At 34.5% G+C, this 15,844-nt stretch overlaps 1 protein-coding gene across 1 annotated transcript; it reads right to left on the bottom strand.

The window, feature by feature from the left end:
• Positions 1 to 5,440: 5,440 nt before the first annotated feature.
• On the bottom strand, positions 5,441 to 13,986 carry LOC112007263 (lysophospholipid acyltransferase LPEAT2). The gene is made up of 14 exons (XM_024039594.2): positions 13,429 to 13,986; positions 12,929 to 13,109; positions 12,776 to 12,835; positions 12,255 to 12,418; positions 12,098 to 12,161; positions 11,922 to 11,990; positions 11,120 to 11,215; positions 9,843 to 9,887; positions 9,139 to 9,209; positions 7,924 to 7,990; positions 6,704 to 6,754; positions 6,267 to 6,377; positions 6,113 to 6,160; positions 5,441 to 5,896 (listed from the first exon to the last, which is right to left on the bottom strand). The coding sequence occupies exons 1-14, from the start codon at positions 13,905 to 13,907 to the stop codon at positions 5,726 to 5,728; spliced, it is 1,677 nt and encodes a 558-aa protein (XP_023895362.1). The 5' UTR covers positions 13,908 to 13,986; the 3' UTR covers positions 5,441 to 5,725.
• Positions 13,987 to 15,844: the final 1,858 nt, after the last annotated feature.

The raw sequence follows: 15,844 nt of genomic DNA, 5'->3' as shown, positions 1-15,844 counted from the left end.
ACAAATATTCTTGTAGAAAAATATGTGGGAGAGAAAGATAGTAGAATTGTGTATCTAAAACATAGAGTAGTAAAAAGACTCATTTAGAAATTATGTTATGATGAGTATTATATAGGCTACTTATGAAGATAATAGTCTATAGTTATTAGTTACTAATAACCCTTAAAAACCTAATGACTATATTATCAATTATTGCCTAATGGCTATTTTTCTCATAATTGCCTAACGGTTATTTTTCTCATAAATTTTCAACGGCTAGAAAATAAATAAGAATAAAAGTGTTTGGAACACACACCCACACCAACAATAGAATGCATAATCATGCTTGGTCACTCAACTAAAAAAGAAAAGAAAATGATTCTCACACATCATCAATTTCCAAAAAACTGATATCAAAGACATATGGTATTAGATTATCGGAACCAGACGCTACCTTAAAGCCTAAAAGGTCTATCTATCCTCGGAATCTGCACTTAGGATAGGATAACTGGAATTCAATGCCTTTCTTTATCCAGTTGGAGCACAATAATGAGGCATATGCTGCTGCCTTCATCAATGTCACTCGATTTACTGCATTCTCTACCTACGACTCATGAAGGCAAAAATCATAATGCTCCGCGACATGACTAAACTGTGAGACCTAATATTTTGTTCCAACTAACCATAAAAAGGTTGGTCTCCACGAAGTTTGCCTACCAAGTATAGAGGCTTACTTAGAGCTTGTTTGGATGGGATGACTTTTGAGTGATATCACTCAATTTTTTGTTTCCATCATCCAAATCGTGTGGGTCCCACATATGAGTATTTGTTTGGATGAGTTTTGGATCATTGTTTCCATTACTCAATTCTCTGATTTTTTAGTGATGAGTTATGGAAACTGAAAACACCTAAAAGTGTTTTCAGTTTCCATAACTCTGTTTTCAATGACATTTCTGTAATTAAACATACATTGAGGGACCCACTAGTCAAGTCAATCACAACTTTTGACTTTTTTTTTTCTCCTGGGTTCGGTATTTTTTTTTCACTGGGATTGATGAGTTTGGTTGTTTTTTTTTTTTTTTTTTTTTTTTTTCACTGGGTTCAGTGAGTTTGGGTATTGGGGTTGAAGGAAAAAAAATAAAAAAATAAAAGCTGCACCAAGTGATAGGTATGGGACCCACAAACAGTTGAAAAATATTGAGTGATGACAAGTGAATGATGGTGTCAAACGGGTGGAGTGTAAGGAGTTGAGGTAATTAAACCACAGATTTCTTATTCAATAACAAAATATTTTACTAATTGAGATAATTTGGAGCCCATATAAACTTACTTAAAACTTTTTCGTTGAGAATAAGAGGCTTACTTAACTTGTACAATACAAACATAAAAAGTTTAGTAGTCAAAAGTTTTGGATAGCAATATTGGACATCTCCTTATATGAGCTGGTATCTTATGCGCCAGGCGCATGAGAGATTTTTCCCTCTTTCTATATACTTATTCTTGGGTATATAATATAATTCAAAATTGGGAGACTTTTTAATTGAATACGTCCTGTTTGGTTGGAGTAAAATAAATGAGCTCACATTCATCAAAATATGACACTGGATCGCAAATGTGCAAGCAATTTTTAGATAGATAAATTGTTAACCTCTAGATAATCAAAATATGACATCGTCTGGTGCACAATAATCTGCCCATGTTTGGCTTCATTTGTTTTACCATACATTAACGCAATTCACAGTAATGACTTGCATGGAGCGCAATGAGCCAAAAAAAAAAAAAAAACTCAAAATGGGTCATTCCCAGGATAAACAGTGATACTCATGTTGGCTAATGTGATAATTTGGCTCTTAGCTACAAATACAATTGCTGAAATCTTCCAATTAAAGATGAAATGATGCTGACAGACACAGTGGATAAGTGTCGTACGAAAATTCTATCCCTATCAACTATCATAGAGAAAGCAAACCACTATTGACCATAAACATAGCACTCTCTTTTTGAGCCGAACCTTATTCATGGGATTGTTGTCTCCATTTTCTGTGTATCCTGTGCAAGCAAAGGCACTCAATAGTGGAAAAAAATAAAGAAAAGAAAGATCGATGTAATTATCAATTTGAAAGTTTGGATTGCCCAGGTCCAGTGCGCTACTCATAAACACAAATTCCACGCGGATACCAAGCCAAAAAGAAATACAGAGAGATTTGCCGACGATGAGTATTTCATTTTCATTGGTCAACATTTGGATAGGCTATTGAGAGCCGACAACCTTTTCCACCCCACTCGGATGACTTATAGTTATATCTAGGCATTATCGTATTTAATGTACAAAACTTTTTTTTTTTAATTTTATTATTATTATTTTTTTATAGGTAATGTACAAAAAAATTATTTTTATAAAATCTAGGAGAAGTAAAGGATGGATATTAGGCAGTCTCAAACTCTCATCCCTAGTTTTTATTTTTATTTTTTGATAGTTACAATCGGAAGACTTGACACCTCGTGAGTTTTTTAGAGAAGTTGATTCTCAAACTTGAACTCGCAACCTATTTGTTTTTTGGTAGAATGCTTTGTATTTGTTGCAATTCTAATTGCACAATTGTCCTAGAGAAATATTTCACCCAATTTCCTTGAGAATCTTAAATTAGCTCACCAACTCTTGCTGGACCCAGGTTTTCAAGTGATGATCCATCGTTATTAACTTTAAGCGTGAACCATCTTTCATTCGGCCTTAATCACTTATATGAATATCGATAATTTGTTCTGCCATTCAAAGGTTTGATGAAATAATAATAGAACTATACTCTATTACCCTTCTGAAACAAATTTCAGGTTGATTGCAATGATTCCTGAATGGAAAATAAATTCCATATCCCCATATAAAAAATACTGGCCAGGGAAAAGAAAATGATGATTAAGGACCTAATGGACCAAAATGGACCGAATAGACCAAAGTAGACTGAAGTAGTTTGAAGTGGACCGAATTAGACCGAAATGGACTGAAGTAGACCGAAATGGACCAAATTAGAGCAAAATGGACTTTCATAAACAACTCTGCCACAGATAACTGCTTAGCGTCTACAAGTTTTTATCTTAAATTATCTCTCTTTATGTTTTGATGGAATGGCTTTTTTTTTTTTTTTTTTTTTGGGTATTAATAATATGTGTGCCCATGTCTTTTTTTTTTTGAGAATCATGTGTGCTCATGGCTCTGTACAAGGACAATAAGTACATTGCTTCTATCATATTAACAAACACATAGGCCAACTCAAGGCCTAGGTCTTAGGGCCTGTTACAATATAGTCCTACCACTTTTGTAAAGAGGCTCCATCTCCATTATTATAAAAGAAAAGGACCCAAATTGGGTGGAATGTACGCTTAGACAGGATCAGAAAAATCTTATAATACTGCACTCTTGAAGGACATGAACAATGGACTCTATGTAGTCAAAATCCGTTCAACTTAGAACTTCCCAAATGACAGCTGAACCAATATTAAATTCCTTTTTGTTTTTTTGCTTTCTCTTTTCTCTCTTTGAATCATTCAACATCTTTAACAGAAACAAAGCCTAACCTAATTCTTTGGTAAACATTGGTGTTTGACTAATACAGAAAGATTGGAAGAAGCAGACTAATCAACACTGTCCTTAGCGAAGGTTGACAGATTAAGGGAAATAACTTTCAAATGTTGTTCAACTCAGGGAAGCAATCATAATATTACAGCTTCTATATCTTGATTAAGAACTTGGTAGGACTAGCCGACTAGAAGCCTGAGGTCATTGAATAATGTTTTTCTGAGGGGTCCAAGGAAGACCAGTTGTCACCTCAGAAGTTAACATGTAACATTGCTGATTATCTAATAGAAGACAAGCTTTCCAGTTTTGCAAGCAGTCATTGTTAATCATCTACCGCGAATTAAGTTGATTAACACTTCCCTCTTTTTCTTTCGACTTTTACACCATCATCCCTCTCTCTGAATCCCACAAATAAGTTTTTTACTTCCAAACTGATAATCACATGAGCATGCACATACACAAAGTGCATTTAATCAGTTCTTCCTGTTTTTCTATTTAATAAGGTAATCGCATTGGAATACAAGCCTAGTGTTAATAGCTCTTTGTTCTTGTTCAACTTACCAAATTTGACCTAATTTTTGGCGTAAAAATTCTTGTTTGAAGTATAAGACCACACAGCCCATGAATACGAAGTTTTTGTTTCGTGGTTTTTATCTTTCATATCTCAATTTCAATTACTCATCACTCAAAGTTTGTATGCCGCACCGGCGCAAGTATTATTTGGGTTGATTCTCTTCACTCAAAAATATTGAGAATAAGTGTGTTTGGCATGACTTAATTTTGTCAGCTTATTTTACTATTCAGCTTATTTTTGCTACTAATTATGGGTCTCACTGCATTTTTTGGTACTATTTATAAGTCTTACTGTACTATTTCAGCTAACTTTTACCTTTTATCTATAGTACTTTTAGTAAAAAAATTTCAATTTCAGCAAAATAATCGAATCTCAAACAGACCCTAAATAATGAGAAATAAGAACAACTTTTCGTGTTTTTTAGATTTTGAATTATAAGTTAAGTGACATTTTTGTAATATCATATTATGTGATGTGTAGGACCTATTACACAGACTTGTCACACTCAAAATCAGACCAACTGCTCTTTCTTCTTTTCTCTTTCTTTTTTCTCCGGGCCATGTTTTCCTTTCAGCTTCTTCTTTCTTTCTTCTTCACACCTATATCTTCTCCAGCTTCTTCTTCTTTCTTTATTTTATTTAGCTATGATTTTCAGAATAAATAAGTTATAATTAATGGGTGTATAAAAGTTATTGAGAATGGAAGAGCAGTGAGTTTTTCCGGATTCTTGTAGTCTTTGATGGGTTTATTTGGCATGGGATTTTTAGTTTCACTAATAGTTGTAATTTATGGGCTTTTATGGTTTATTGATACTATAACTGCAGTGGGTCTTTCTGCGTTCTTGTAATCTTCTACGAATTTCTCTCTTATTTGGCCTGGGCTGTGAGTGTGTTTTTGGTGAAGTCAGCTTTGTGGGTTTTGGCTTAACTGTGAAGAAAGAATTTGCACAAAGAATTTGTAATGTAAGAAGCAGATAGTCTATTTTGATATTGTGGCATAAGAAATTTGCTTAACATTTGTTTCAAGAGAGAGAGAGTCACTAATATCTAAGGTCCATCCGAGCTTCTTCTGCCTGTCTTCCTTCCTTCTAAGGAGCTTCTTCAGTGCCTCTGTCTTTTCTTCTTACTTTCACAAGAGTTAAAGTTGCTTTTTTTAACTGAAAACTAAGCCAAGTTTTGATGCTAAACCCAAAGGGGAGAGTGAGTTAAGAGAAAATAGGGAATTAGAATATGAGATATAAGTTAGAGGTTTGAGTGATGAAAATTGAGATATAAGAACTGAGATATGAGTAAGTCGTGAACCAAGCAGATCACTTTAAAACACAATAGGCAAGTTTCTCATACTATTCATGTAAGATCAGGTTGTAGATAACAGGAAAAAATAAATAAAAATACAGATTAATACCCAAACTGACTGCCTTATGAGCATTTTACAGGGGCATGCTTAAAAATATTAAAGCCCCACTATGCTATTGGTAAACCCCCCCTCTCTCCTCTTCAACTCTCTCTCTCTCTCTCTCTCTCTCTGTCTCTCCATAAACAAAACCCTACAATCAAGGAGTAAAACATTAAACTAGAAAAGCATGGAAACCCAATTTATCACACTACCTCCTCCAGTATCCTATCGCAAGTTTCTGGCAATCCCTTTTGCAGCAAACAAGGTATGAAAAGTGCTATCAGCAGAGGATTTTTTCTTAGACAGGTATTAAAATCATCCTTGCTGATCTCCCCATCACTATCAGAATCAAATAAATTAAACAGCTCATGGACCTGCAAGTAACCAGAATGAGCAAGTTTTGATCATGTTACAATTTACGAATGACATAGCCAGAACAATAAAAAAAAAAAAAAAAAAAGGATAAGTAGCCAGAACAATTTTTTTATGTAGACAATGACAACAGACTCCTCTTAAAAGATATTTACAAGACATGGATACCATTACCCAAACAAAGGCCAATTATATGGATAGATGGAAGCATTACTCACCTCATCTGCATTCAAGTCTGGGATTGCAGGTCTGATCAAATTTTCCAACTGATCCAAAAACATTTAGAAATTGAGACTCTGTAAATCAGAATACAACTAACCATATGTACAAGGGAGAAAATGAGAAAGCAAAAGGAGGGAAAGAGAAATATACTTCATGTTCTAATATGTAATCATTTGCTCCAGACTTGCATTCGGCAAAGGCTAATTCACAAGCTTGCCTGAATAATGGCAGCTTCATGACATGTGCTGATCCAAATAAGAACTGCAAGGAACCGATAAGAGAATCACATAAAGTTGAACACCATGACAAGAAGCACAAGTGAGCAAAATTTTGAGATACAAGAGATTTTGAGCCAAGAAATGAAATGAGGTGAAAAATATAAATCTCATGTCTAAACTCAGGGACAGCTGTAGTAGTTAATTATATATGCACTAGTGGGATAATAAGTAACTAAGTGATATATCTCAATTTTTTGAATCTAGCCCTGAAAATGAAAATAGGATCATTTTTATTTTTTTGTGCATGTGTGAACAAATTTTTAGAGAGAGAGAGAGAGAGAGAGTGCTGGGGAGAGTTGGTAGGATTACCTGCTTGAATGTGATTGTTCCACTCTTCTCCACATCAATGAATGAAAATATCTGTAATCCAATATAATTTTCTTAATTCAAGGGAGATGGAAAATAGAAATAATTTTATTAACGTAAGGATACATTTGGGGAAAAGGGTTCTTCTAGCTGACCCCAATCAGATGCTTGAAGGCTTGTGTTGAGTTGAGTTGTACATGGACCAGTATTGACAAAAGCACACGCTTACACATGCTTAAAGCTCAAAGTCCCAAGGTATAGACACTTGGCTTGCCAAAGCAAAGCTCATTTAATGAAGCATGTCTCAAGCATGGTTTTCTAATGCTTTTGGACGAAGCACAAAGCACAGCTAGGCGCACTTTTTATTTATTTGCTTTAAAATATATATGAATCATTAAATTTAACTGCTTAAACTTGAAGGAAATGACATGAACTGGTGATTTATTATACAAATGCTACTCTTAAGGTGCTGTACTACACAGACAATTTTTTGTTTACATATCAGATTGATCTGGTACTGAATGTTAGTTTGTTAAGAAGCAACATGTTCATAAAATGAGTGTTGCTGAAATAAGATGTTAAAATGGATAAACGGAAATACATAGAAAGACACGATTCGAAATGAGGAAATTAGCTTAAGATTGGTGTGGCCCCTATTGACGAAAAGATAAGGGAGAGTCGCTTGAGATGATTTGGTCATGTGCAGAGGAAAGTACTTATGTACCATTGAATAAGTGAGTCAATTTGAGTTGAGGGTACAAAAAGGTAGAAGAAGAACTAAAATAACATTATTAGAATTAGTAAAAATGGGAATGTCTATTAAGAAGGTAACAGAAAGTATGATTTCACATAGAGTATTATAGAGGAAAAGAATACGGCTGACCCTGATTAGTTTATTGAGGATCTATATATAACTCCAAAACTTTGGAACAAAGGCTTAGCTACTGTTGCATATCAAAATTTATTGACCCTCTCCTTTGAAAATTCTCTTATAAGTGACCAACAGAACAGTTGTGAAGTTTATTGACCCTCTCCATTGAAAGATTGACCATTATTAGAAATCAAATTGTAAGAGATAAAGAAAATAAATTTGTAGTACAACATGAACTAAATGCATCAATCCACATAAAGGCATTCGTCCAGATCTAAACATTACTATGTTCTTATCCGAAAAAGAAACATTACTATGTTACAAAAATGAGAAAATCATTTGGGTAACTAACCTCTTCAGAAAGAGTACAAGCCTTGAGTCTTAGAACCTTCAAGAAGTCATGGAATTTGACACAACCACTGCAAACAGGATAAAATAATGAGAGTCTAATGGGTTTTCTGAAAATAGAAAATCAGATTTTTCTTGCATTTGAAATGTCATGATTGGTGCTTAATTACAGCAGTAAGTACGCATCTTCTGAGTTGTAACATTTCATAACAGTTAACAATGCATGCTAATGAAAGAATTACCCCATCAAATGCAGTCCTCTTTAAAAAGTCAATGAATAAATTTCCTAACTTACCCAAGTCAATAACATTATTTCACTAGAATTTAAATTAATGAGGGTAGTTTTGGAAATTTGTACATTTTTAACTAAAAGACAATGCAAAAAATGATGTTCCCTTAAAAAGTTCAGACTTTCTAAACAAGGGCAACAATATCACACAGCGGTAGTACTGTGTAGTATACCATAATAAGCAATGTAGATGTAAGATTAACTCCCAGTAGTTGGGGTGATTACAAATGACTCTTGCTTTTGCAAACCATTACCAAACCTACCTGTGGTTTGGAGTAAGTGAAATTGTCATGCTATCCACCCCATTAACGAATTCTCTCAGACTGACACGTACGTGTTGCATGGAACACTAAATTTAACCTTAAGTTGGGCCTGAATGGGGCTGAAAAATTCGTGTAAGTGGTAGCAGAATAGTTTTATTCCTGGATTTGGAAACAGAACAAGTTTGTTCCCACTTATTATAAGGATTTACTCAGGGCTAAATTTTATGTTTTATGGGTGTGCAAAGAATTCATCATAATAGCTTAAAGACACAAAAAATAAAAAATAAAATTATAAAATTCAATATCTTAATGTGGCATATTTGGAGAGAGCAAAATTGGCGGACGTTTGAGGACATGAAAGCACTGATGACGAGCTGCTTGCTTCTTTCAGTGGCTCCCTTTTCGACTGGTCTAGGGCTTAGGGACTCACCTCTAGTGATTCTCTCCCCATGTTTCTTAGTTCTCTCTTTTGTAATTAGTATTCTCTTTGTTTTTTCTTTTCTCTTTCTGTAATATTTGATATGCCTTATGCAGTTATGCATGAGGTAGTTTTTTGACTATACATCTTTATTACTCATCAAAAAAAAAAATCAATATCTTTCACCCAAAAAGAATAACTATGCAAATTTATTATTATTTATATATATAAAAAATGCTTCAACAATACCTTGGGTTTGGATTCATTAACAAAAATTTATCCAGGAAGTCCACAGCTTCCAAGCTGCTTATATGGAACAACTGCAAAACAAAAGAGGAATGGACTTTAAATTTCCTTCAAATCATGCAGAAACTAGAAGTAAATAATGATGATACAATTGTCTATAACATTCAATGCAAAAAGAAAAAATGTAAAAGACTAGAGAGGCTGTCCATGCCATGAAAAAAATTGTCAAAGAAGGGTTACGTTTCAAAGAAACTCACTCCTCTATACCATTTACTTCTTTAAAGTAACATATGATCAGAGCTAATGTTGCATCAGCCAGAGTCATGAGAATTCACAGAAACAAAAAAGACGTATTCCACAAGATTAGTAATGGGGAAGAGAAAGAAGGGGGGTGACATTGACCAAGCATACAAAAGAGAAACTTTTAGGTACAAATGATCAGAACTGTAGGCAAACTTTTAGGTACTATCATGCACAATCATGGAGGTTCAAAGAAACCCAAAAGTTGTCTTCAAGAGATTAGTAAAATTGGGAAGAGAAGAGGAAAAGAAAAAAATTTTTGGACCATATAGACAAAAGGGAAACCTTTATAAAGAATAAACCATCCATGTACAAAGGATGCAGTGCAGATGAATATGGATCTAGAATACTAAAATTTATAACACAGGAAATTATTCAAAGTGAAGAATTTCAGTGTAAGGACTTACTGATTGCACCTTAGCCATTTCAACCATATAATTTGAGGGCTTCTCCTGCAAATAGCATGATAGCAACGTATCAGAGCCAAATACTAGTATTGTTGAGATACATTAATAACTTCAATCAGAATAATCATAAAACCAGGAGATGTGAAACCCATTAAAAAATTAATATGCAAAGCAGAACTATTCAACAACCATGTCAACAAACATCTGAATACTATAGATATCTGTGGATATATAAAGAGAAAACATTGTAATTAATCCATTGATCTGTCCTATGAAACTACATAGAGTTCCAATGCAAGTTTTACATTGTCCCTCTACCCACCACAAACTTCATTTCACAAGGCTGTAGTGGGGACCAATATAAGCTCAAATAAGAAGCAATTCAGGAAGCATCACAAGGCCAGTGGACAGGTCAAAAAGAATGTCACAGCAGTGAACAACATGATTGTCAACAAATTATAGGACATGGCTCCAGTAGAGCAGAATGACAGAAGGATTTGGGCAGTCAAATCCCAGGGAGTAGGATTGAAACTTTCTGAGTCAATTTGAGTTTTTTACATTAGTTGTATGCCAATGTACAATGAACCTTTTGAACAAAAATTAATTATTAATTCTTTCGTTGAAACATATTGACGCTACCTATTACAAATTAGGTATCGTGTTTTCTTGTTTCTCAGAATTTTACTGTGTTAGCAAATCTTGTCTTCTTAATCCCCTTAGTTTGACTTACATGGCTGCAATCTCATCACCTTAGGGAGCATGCCTCCACATGAGCCACTGCAACTCTAAAACAAGTGCAATAAATCACAGAGGCTTAAAGTAGCAGTCAAACATGAAGTAAAGCATACCCAACACTAAACACATGTTATGCATTATTGACTATTTGTAGATAACAGGGTATGAATTTTATACTCATTACTTACATCTTGAGTAATTTAAATTATTCAAAATTTCCTTTCACAAGTCAGATCAATACAAAGATCTCCGACGTATATTGTTTTAATGAATCACTTTCTATTAACAAGTATACGATTGTCATTATATATAATTGTATTCTCTGCACTTCATTTATAAACATCCCAAAAAATACGTCAATTATTTCAGAGTTAACCATAAATTTCTAATTTAACGTTCATTTGCAATAATATATTTAATATTTCATTGGAAATCAACAACTTTCCCAACATTATTGGGTAAAGAACGAGCACAAAAGATAAAGATACCTATATACAAGATAGATTAACATGAGCACAAATATTAAGCAAAAAAATGCAAACCTGTTTCGATTCAATTGCTTTCATAAGAAGCATTAAGTCCCCATAGGAATGAGAGGTTTGTATAACATTAAGCCCAGTAGCAAGAGCATGACTAGTCTGTACAACCATGTGTGTATTGTTAGTAATAAACTACAATTAATGGCATGATGGAAAAAAGAAAAACATACAGGGGAACTCATCCTATAAATCTGCACAAACTCCACAATTGATAGTGCTCTTAGAAAAGAAGTTACACACATTCATTTTAATGCTTCATTTTGACATCCTAATTTAAGCCATCCATCATACTTTATATACTTCATGTCTCTAGCTACATTTGGTAGCTCAGAGCTAACGAAAAATACTCAATAAATATCAAAGAGATGTCTAACTCTTGTATTATCACTTCGATTGTGAAAGCACAAAGCATTAAAAATTGAATGAGCTAAGATATCCTCCTCCTACTAAGTTGAGAGCAATCAAACTGAGAAAATGAATTTGTGAAGTTAAGTTAAAGGAACCAATATGAACAAGAATCAACAAAAAAAACGTTAAGAATGCTAAATCACATAAAATCACAACATTTAACATGCTTTGCAACACCGTGAGCTGTGAGCCCACTCATACAGACACGCATATATTTAAAGTATTGAAAAATTAACACATAAAAGTCAACTGACAGGCACACTCGCACAAAAGTTCAAGCATTCAAAATTTCCAGTAAGACAGCACAATAGGTTAACTACCAAACTGAAAAACTACTAAGAATATATGAAAGTTCAAGAACATGACAGAAACAAATCAATTACAAGCAGAGACTCACCCTCTTAGCAAAATGAACAGCAGTTTCTTTTTGATTAGTGAGGGGTGAAACAACAGGAAGGTATTCTACCTGTTCAGTCCAAATAAAATGTCTCAGATTAATTCAAATCAATACAAGAGTTTGCAAAACCAGACAATGTAGTAACCCAGAGTTCAAACCCAGCAGGGACAATATACCTCCATAAAATTGTGAAACTGCGTGAACATCCTAAACATGAGCTTTGCCAGAGAGATATTCCCCCTATGCAAAATGGCATACCAAATTACACAAGGCTTATAAGGTAACATTAGAGACAGCACCAAAATGAAATTGCACACAAGAAAAGTGTCATACCATGATTGGTCAAAGTGCACATGAGGATAACGGACAATTACAGGTTGGATTGGGTAACCAGGGATGAATGCACCAAGTTGGAATGACATAAGGATCCTTCCATTAGTTGTGGTTCCCTCAGGAAATAACAGTACTCGAGGAAATCTATCGCTAGAAGCCTTTCTCTGTATTCAGATCCTCGAAAGCACATTTCTGTATCAAATAGCTTATAAATTGAAAAAAATCTTTTGATTTTGAGTTTCTAAAGTAAACCTAAAATGATTATGAAATCAGATTTGGTATGCAACTGCTTCTGTTGCTAAGTTTAAAATGATTTTTGAATAATATATTCATATTTATGATGAAAATGGGTGACAAATTTCACAACCATTTCATAAGGGAAGGCACGTGATCCTAGAGAGGAACTGAACAATCTCGGGACATAAAAATCAACATATAAAACATTGAAAGATATGGACAATCATTAATGTCGTATAGATCAAAATAAAGATAAGACAGTTAAAATTATAGAAGTTTTCTACCTTTATTTCATTGACGGCATGCTTCCTTGATGGCGGTAAGAACCTATTGACATATATCACCTGAGAACATAAAATCCAACTCATTGGAACTAAATTGAAAACAACTCAAGCATTAAAAAACAATAGTTTCAGTGATTGCAGAAATGAAATTACCTGCATTGCTCTGATAATGGTCCCAACAAAAGGTATGGAATCATGGGACTCAGCTGCCACAATGGTAGGGAATAACTCATAGAAATAAAAGATAGGTTCAATGTATGATACATGATTAGATACAACTATTGGAGCAGTCTCCCTGGGTGCAGGTTTTCCTTTCCTTCTTATCCAATGATACCTTCACACACATACACCCAAAAGAAAATTCACTTCTTAAGAACCCAAAAATATAAAAATCAACTTCACATAAAAAAATAAATAAATAAATAAATAAAACTTTCCAGTATTTTCCTTGAGTTTCTTAACGTAAACCCAAGAAGGCAAATAAAGAAAGAAAAATGAGAAATATAGTGACATACCCAAAAGAGAAAGAGAATACATGATCTCCACACCCACACCAAAACCCGATTAAAAAAGACAATAACTTTCTTGTATTTCCCTTCAGTTTCTCATCAACCAAACAACAAGAAAGAGCTAAAAAACCAAAAATGACATACCCAAAAGAGAAGAGAATAAATCTGGCTGAAATTCTGGTGATCCACATGATTCTAGACCTCCAAACGGGCATGGGACTTTGCCTATCTTTCCAACCATAAAGAGCTACTTTGGTGGCCACAAAGCCAATCAACAAGCAAACCCCAAAGAGGACGAGCCTGACCGCCGCAACAGGCAAACAAACCACCAACTTCAACCACTCGTACAACCCTTCGATCCGACCCGTCTTGTTCAAGAATGGGTCAACTGTGGATGACCCACATACCTCCAGACCCTTAGACCCCATAAACTCATATGGGTTTTCTGTGCTACTAATAATACTACTGTTGCCGTTGTTGCGGTGAGAGTTTTGATGATTGTGATTTACACGACTTTCTCTGTTGTTGTTGTGAGAGAGGGAGTCGTGGATGGTGAGGATTAGATGAGGGGGATCGGAGGGTTGGGAAGGGAGGAGAGGAGAGGAGAGATCAGGGTCCGCCATAGTTGAAGAGTTTCAGAGAGACAAAGAGTCCGAATATAGAGGCAGAAGACAACAACGTAAATGGTGGGATTGGAGTGGAGTAAGTATCTTGTGAGATAAAAGCATGCGCCAATGTCTCACTGACACGTGGGTCCCACGCTGGGCCTACATGTCAGTAAGACATTGAGCGCATGCTCCTGTCCATTCAAAATTTTCGTATAGGTTAAAGCTAGGTGTCTGTGCGTCTCTGATTGATTTTTTTTTTTTTAGGGAGTCTCCGAAAATAGTGAAATGGTTACTCTATTTTTTCACATTTACAGTGGATTTTAACATGAATATGAGTGGATAAAACATGAATATGAGTGGACTTTGTCACGAATGTGAGAAGGAGGTGAATTATTTTTCTTACTCTTAAAAGTATCTAAGAATTACTTGTGTGTATGAACTGTGTTGCAGTGTGGTGGTGGGGGGTTTTTCTTTATTTATTTGTTGAGAAATGATATGTCTGTAATATTTTTATAATAAATTTTAAAAATTACTCTTAAAAGTATCGAAGAATTACTTGTGTGTATGGACTGTGTTGCAGTGTGGTGGTGGGGGGTTTTTCTTTATTTATTTGTTGAGAAATGATATGTCTGTAATATTTTTATAATAAAATTTAAGTGGCAGGTTGTTACTCGTTGTTATTATTAGGATAAAAAAGTACTCCAATCTTAGCGTTAAGTTCAGATTTAAACTAATAACAATTAACTACCTATAATTTGTTGTGAAAATATTGTAAAAATATTACTGACAGACCATCTCTCTTATTTGTTTGGTTATGGAGAAAATTTTCAGTTTTTATATATTGTTGCCACGTGCTATACATGGGGATTTCTGATTTCTCTCTCTTCTTTTTTTCCACGATTTTCTGAATTTGCTTTTGTCATTTTAATATTTTATATTTAGGTTTTTCTCAACAAGCTTTCACAGGTTCTTTCTCAAAAAAAAAAAAAAAAAATAACTCATTTTTTTAATACTGCTGTAAGGACCAAATAAGTTTGTAGACCAAGCCCACTTAAAGTAATGGGTCGTATGCTTCAAACTTGGTCCAAATCAATAAAATTTGTGAGAGATGAGAAAGAACAACAACAATGAGCTTTGTCCGAAGACAATTATAAGGAAGAATCAGGCTTGTATTCAAAAATAAGTGAGCATCAAGCTTTACACAAAGGCTCCCGTGGAGGTAGAATTCGTGTGGAAAATGATACGGTTCCCTTTCTTCCCCAATACTCTCCTTAATCGCCTTTTCCAATGCTCTTTCCTTTCATTATATAGCTCTCTTCCATTGCATCTTCACCATTCATTTCTACCTTACCCCCTTCCTTTTTCGACACTTGTTACCTTTCATATCTGAAGAAGGTGGTGGTAAGAATCTACTTAGTTGTGACCTACACTGTTCAGGTCACTTCCTCATTAATGTGGCTGATAAAGCTGGTGTCTTCCAATTAATGCCGATGCAACAGGCTACACTAGGCCTAAAGCTTCCCTACTACCCACTGTGTTCCACTCTTTGCTGGTCCTAACTTCCCCTTAGAATGCCTTAGAGTACCATGATTCGTTTCTTCCCCTCCTCGGGCGACTTCTTCCCTTAGGCCCGTGGCTTATAGCACCTTTGCGTCATTACTGCGACCCTTCAACTTCCTCCTCGGTTCTTAGACTAATATCGCGACCCTTCAGCTTTATCCTCGATTCTTGGGCACCCACAACTGCCAAGTACTAAAAAAAAAAAAAAAAATTATAAACTTTCACCAAAACAAAGCATGATATATATATATATATATATATATCATATACATTATTTATTATACACAAACCAATCATATATCACTTTACCAATTATATTATAAAAAATAAAACCTATGAAAGGCTTTTTTTTTTTTTTTATAATTTTTTTATAGAAATAACCTGTGAAAGTT

The sequence above is a fragment of the Quercus suber genome, unplaced genomic scaffold (genome assembly GCF_002906115.3).
Source record: "Quercus suber isolate HL8 unplaced genomic scaffold, Cork oak 2.0 scaffold_76, whole genome shotgun sequence".
Classification (NCBI taxonomy): Eukaryota; Viridiplantae; Streptophyta; class Magnoliopsida; order Fagales; family Fagaceae; genus Quercus; species Quercus suber.
This window is presented reverse-complemented; position numbering and strand designations above follow the sequence as displayed.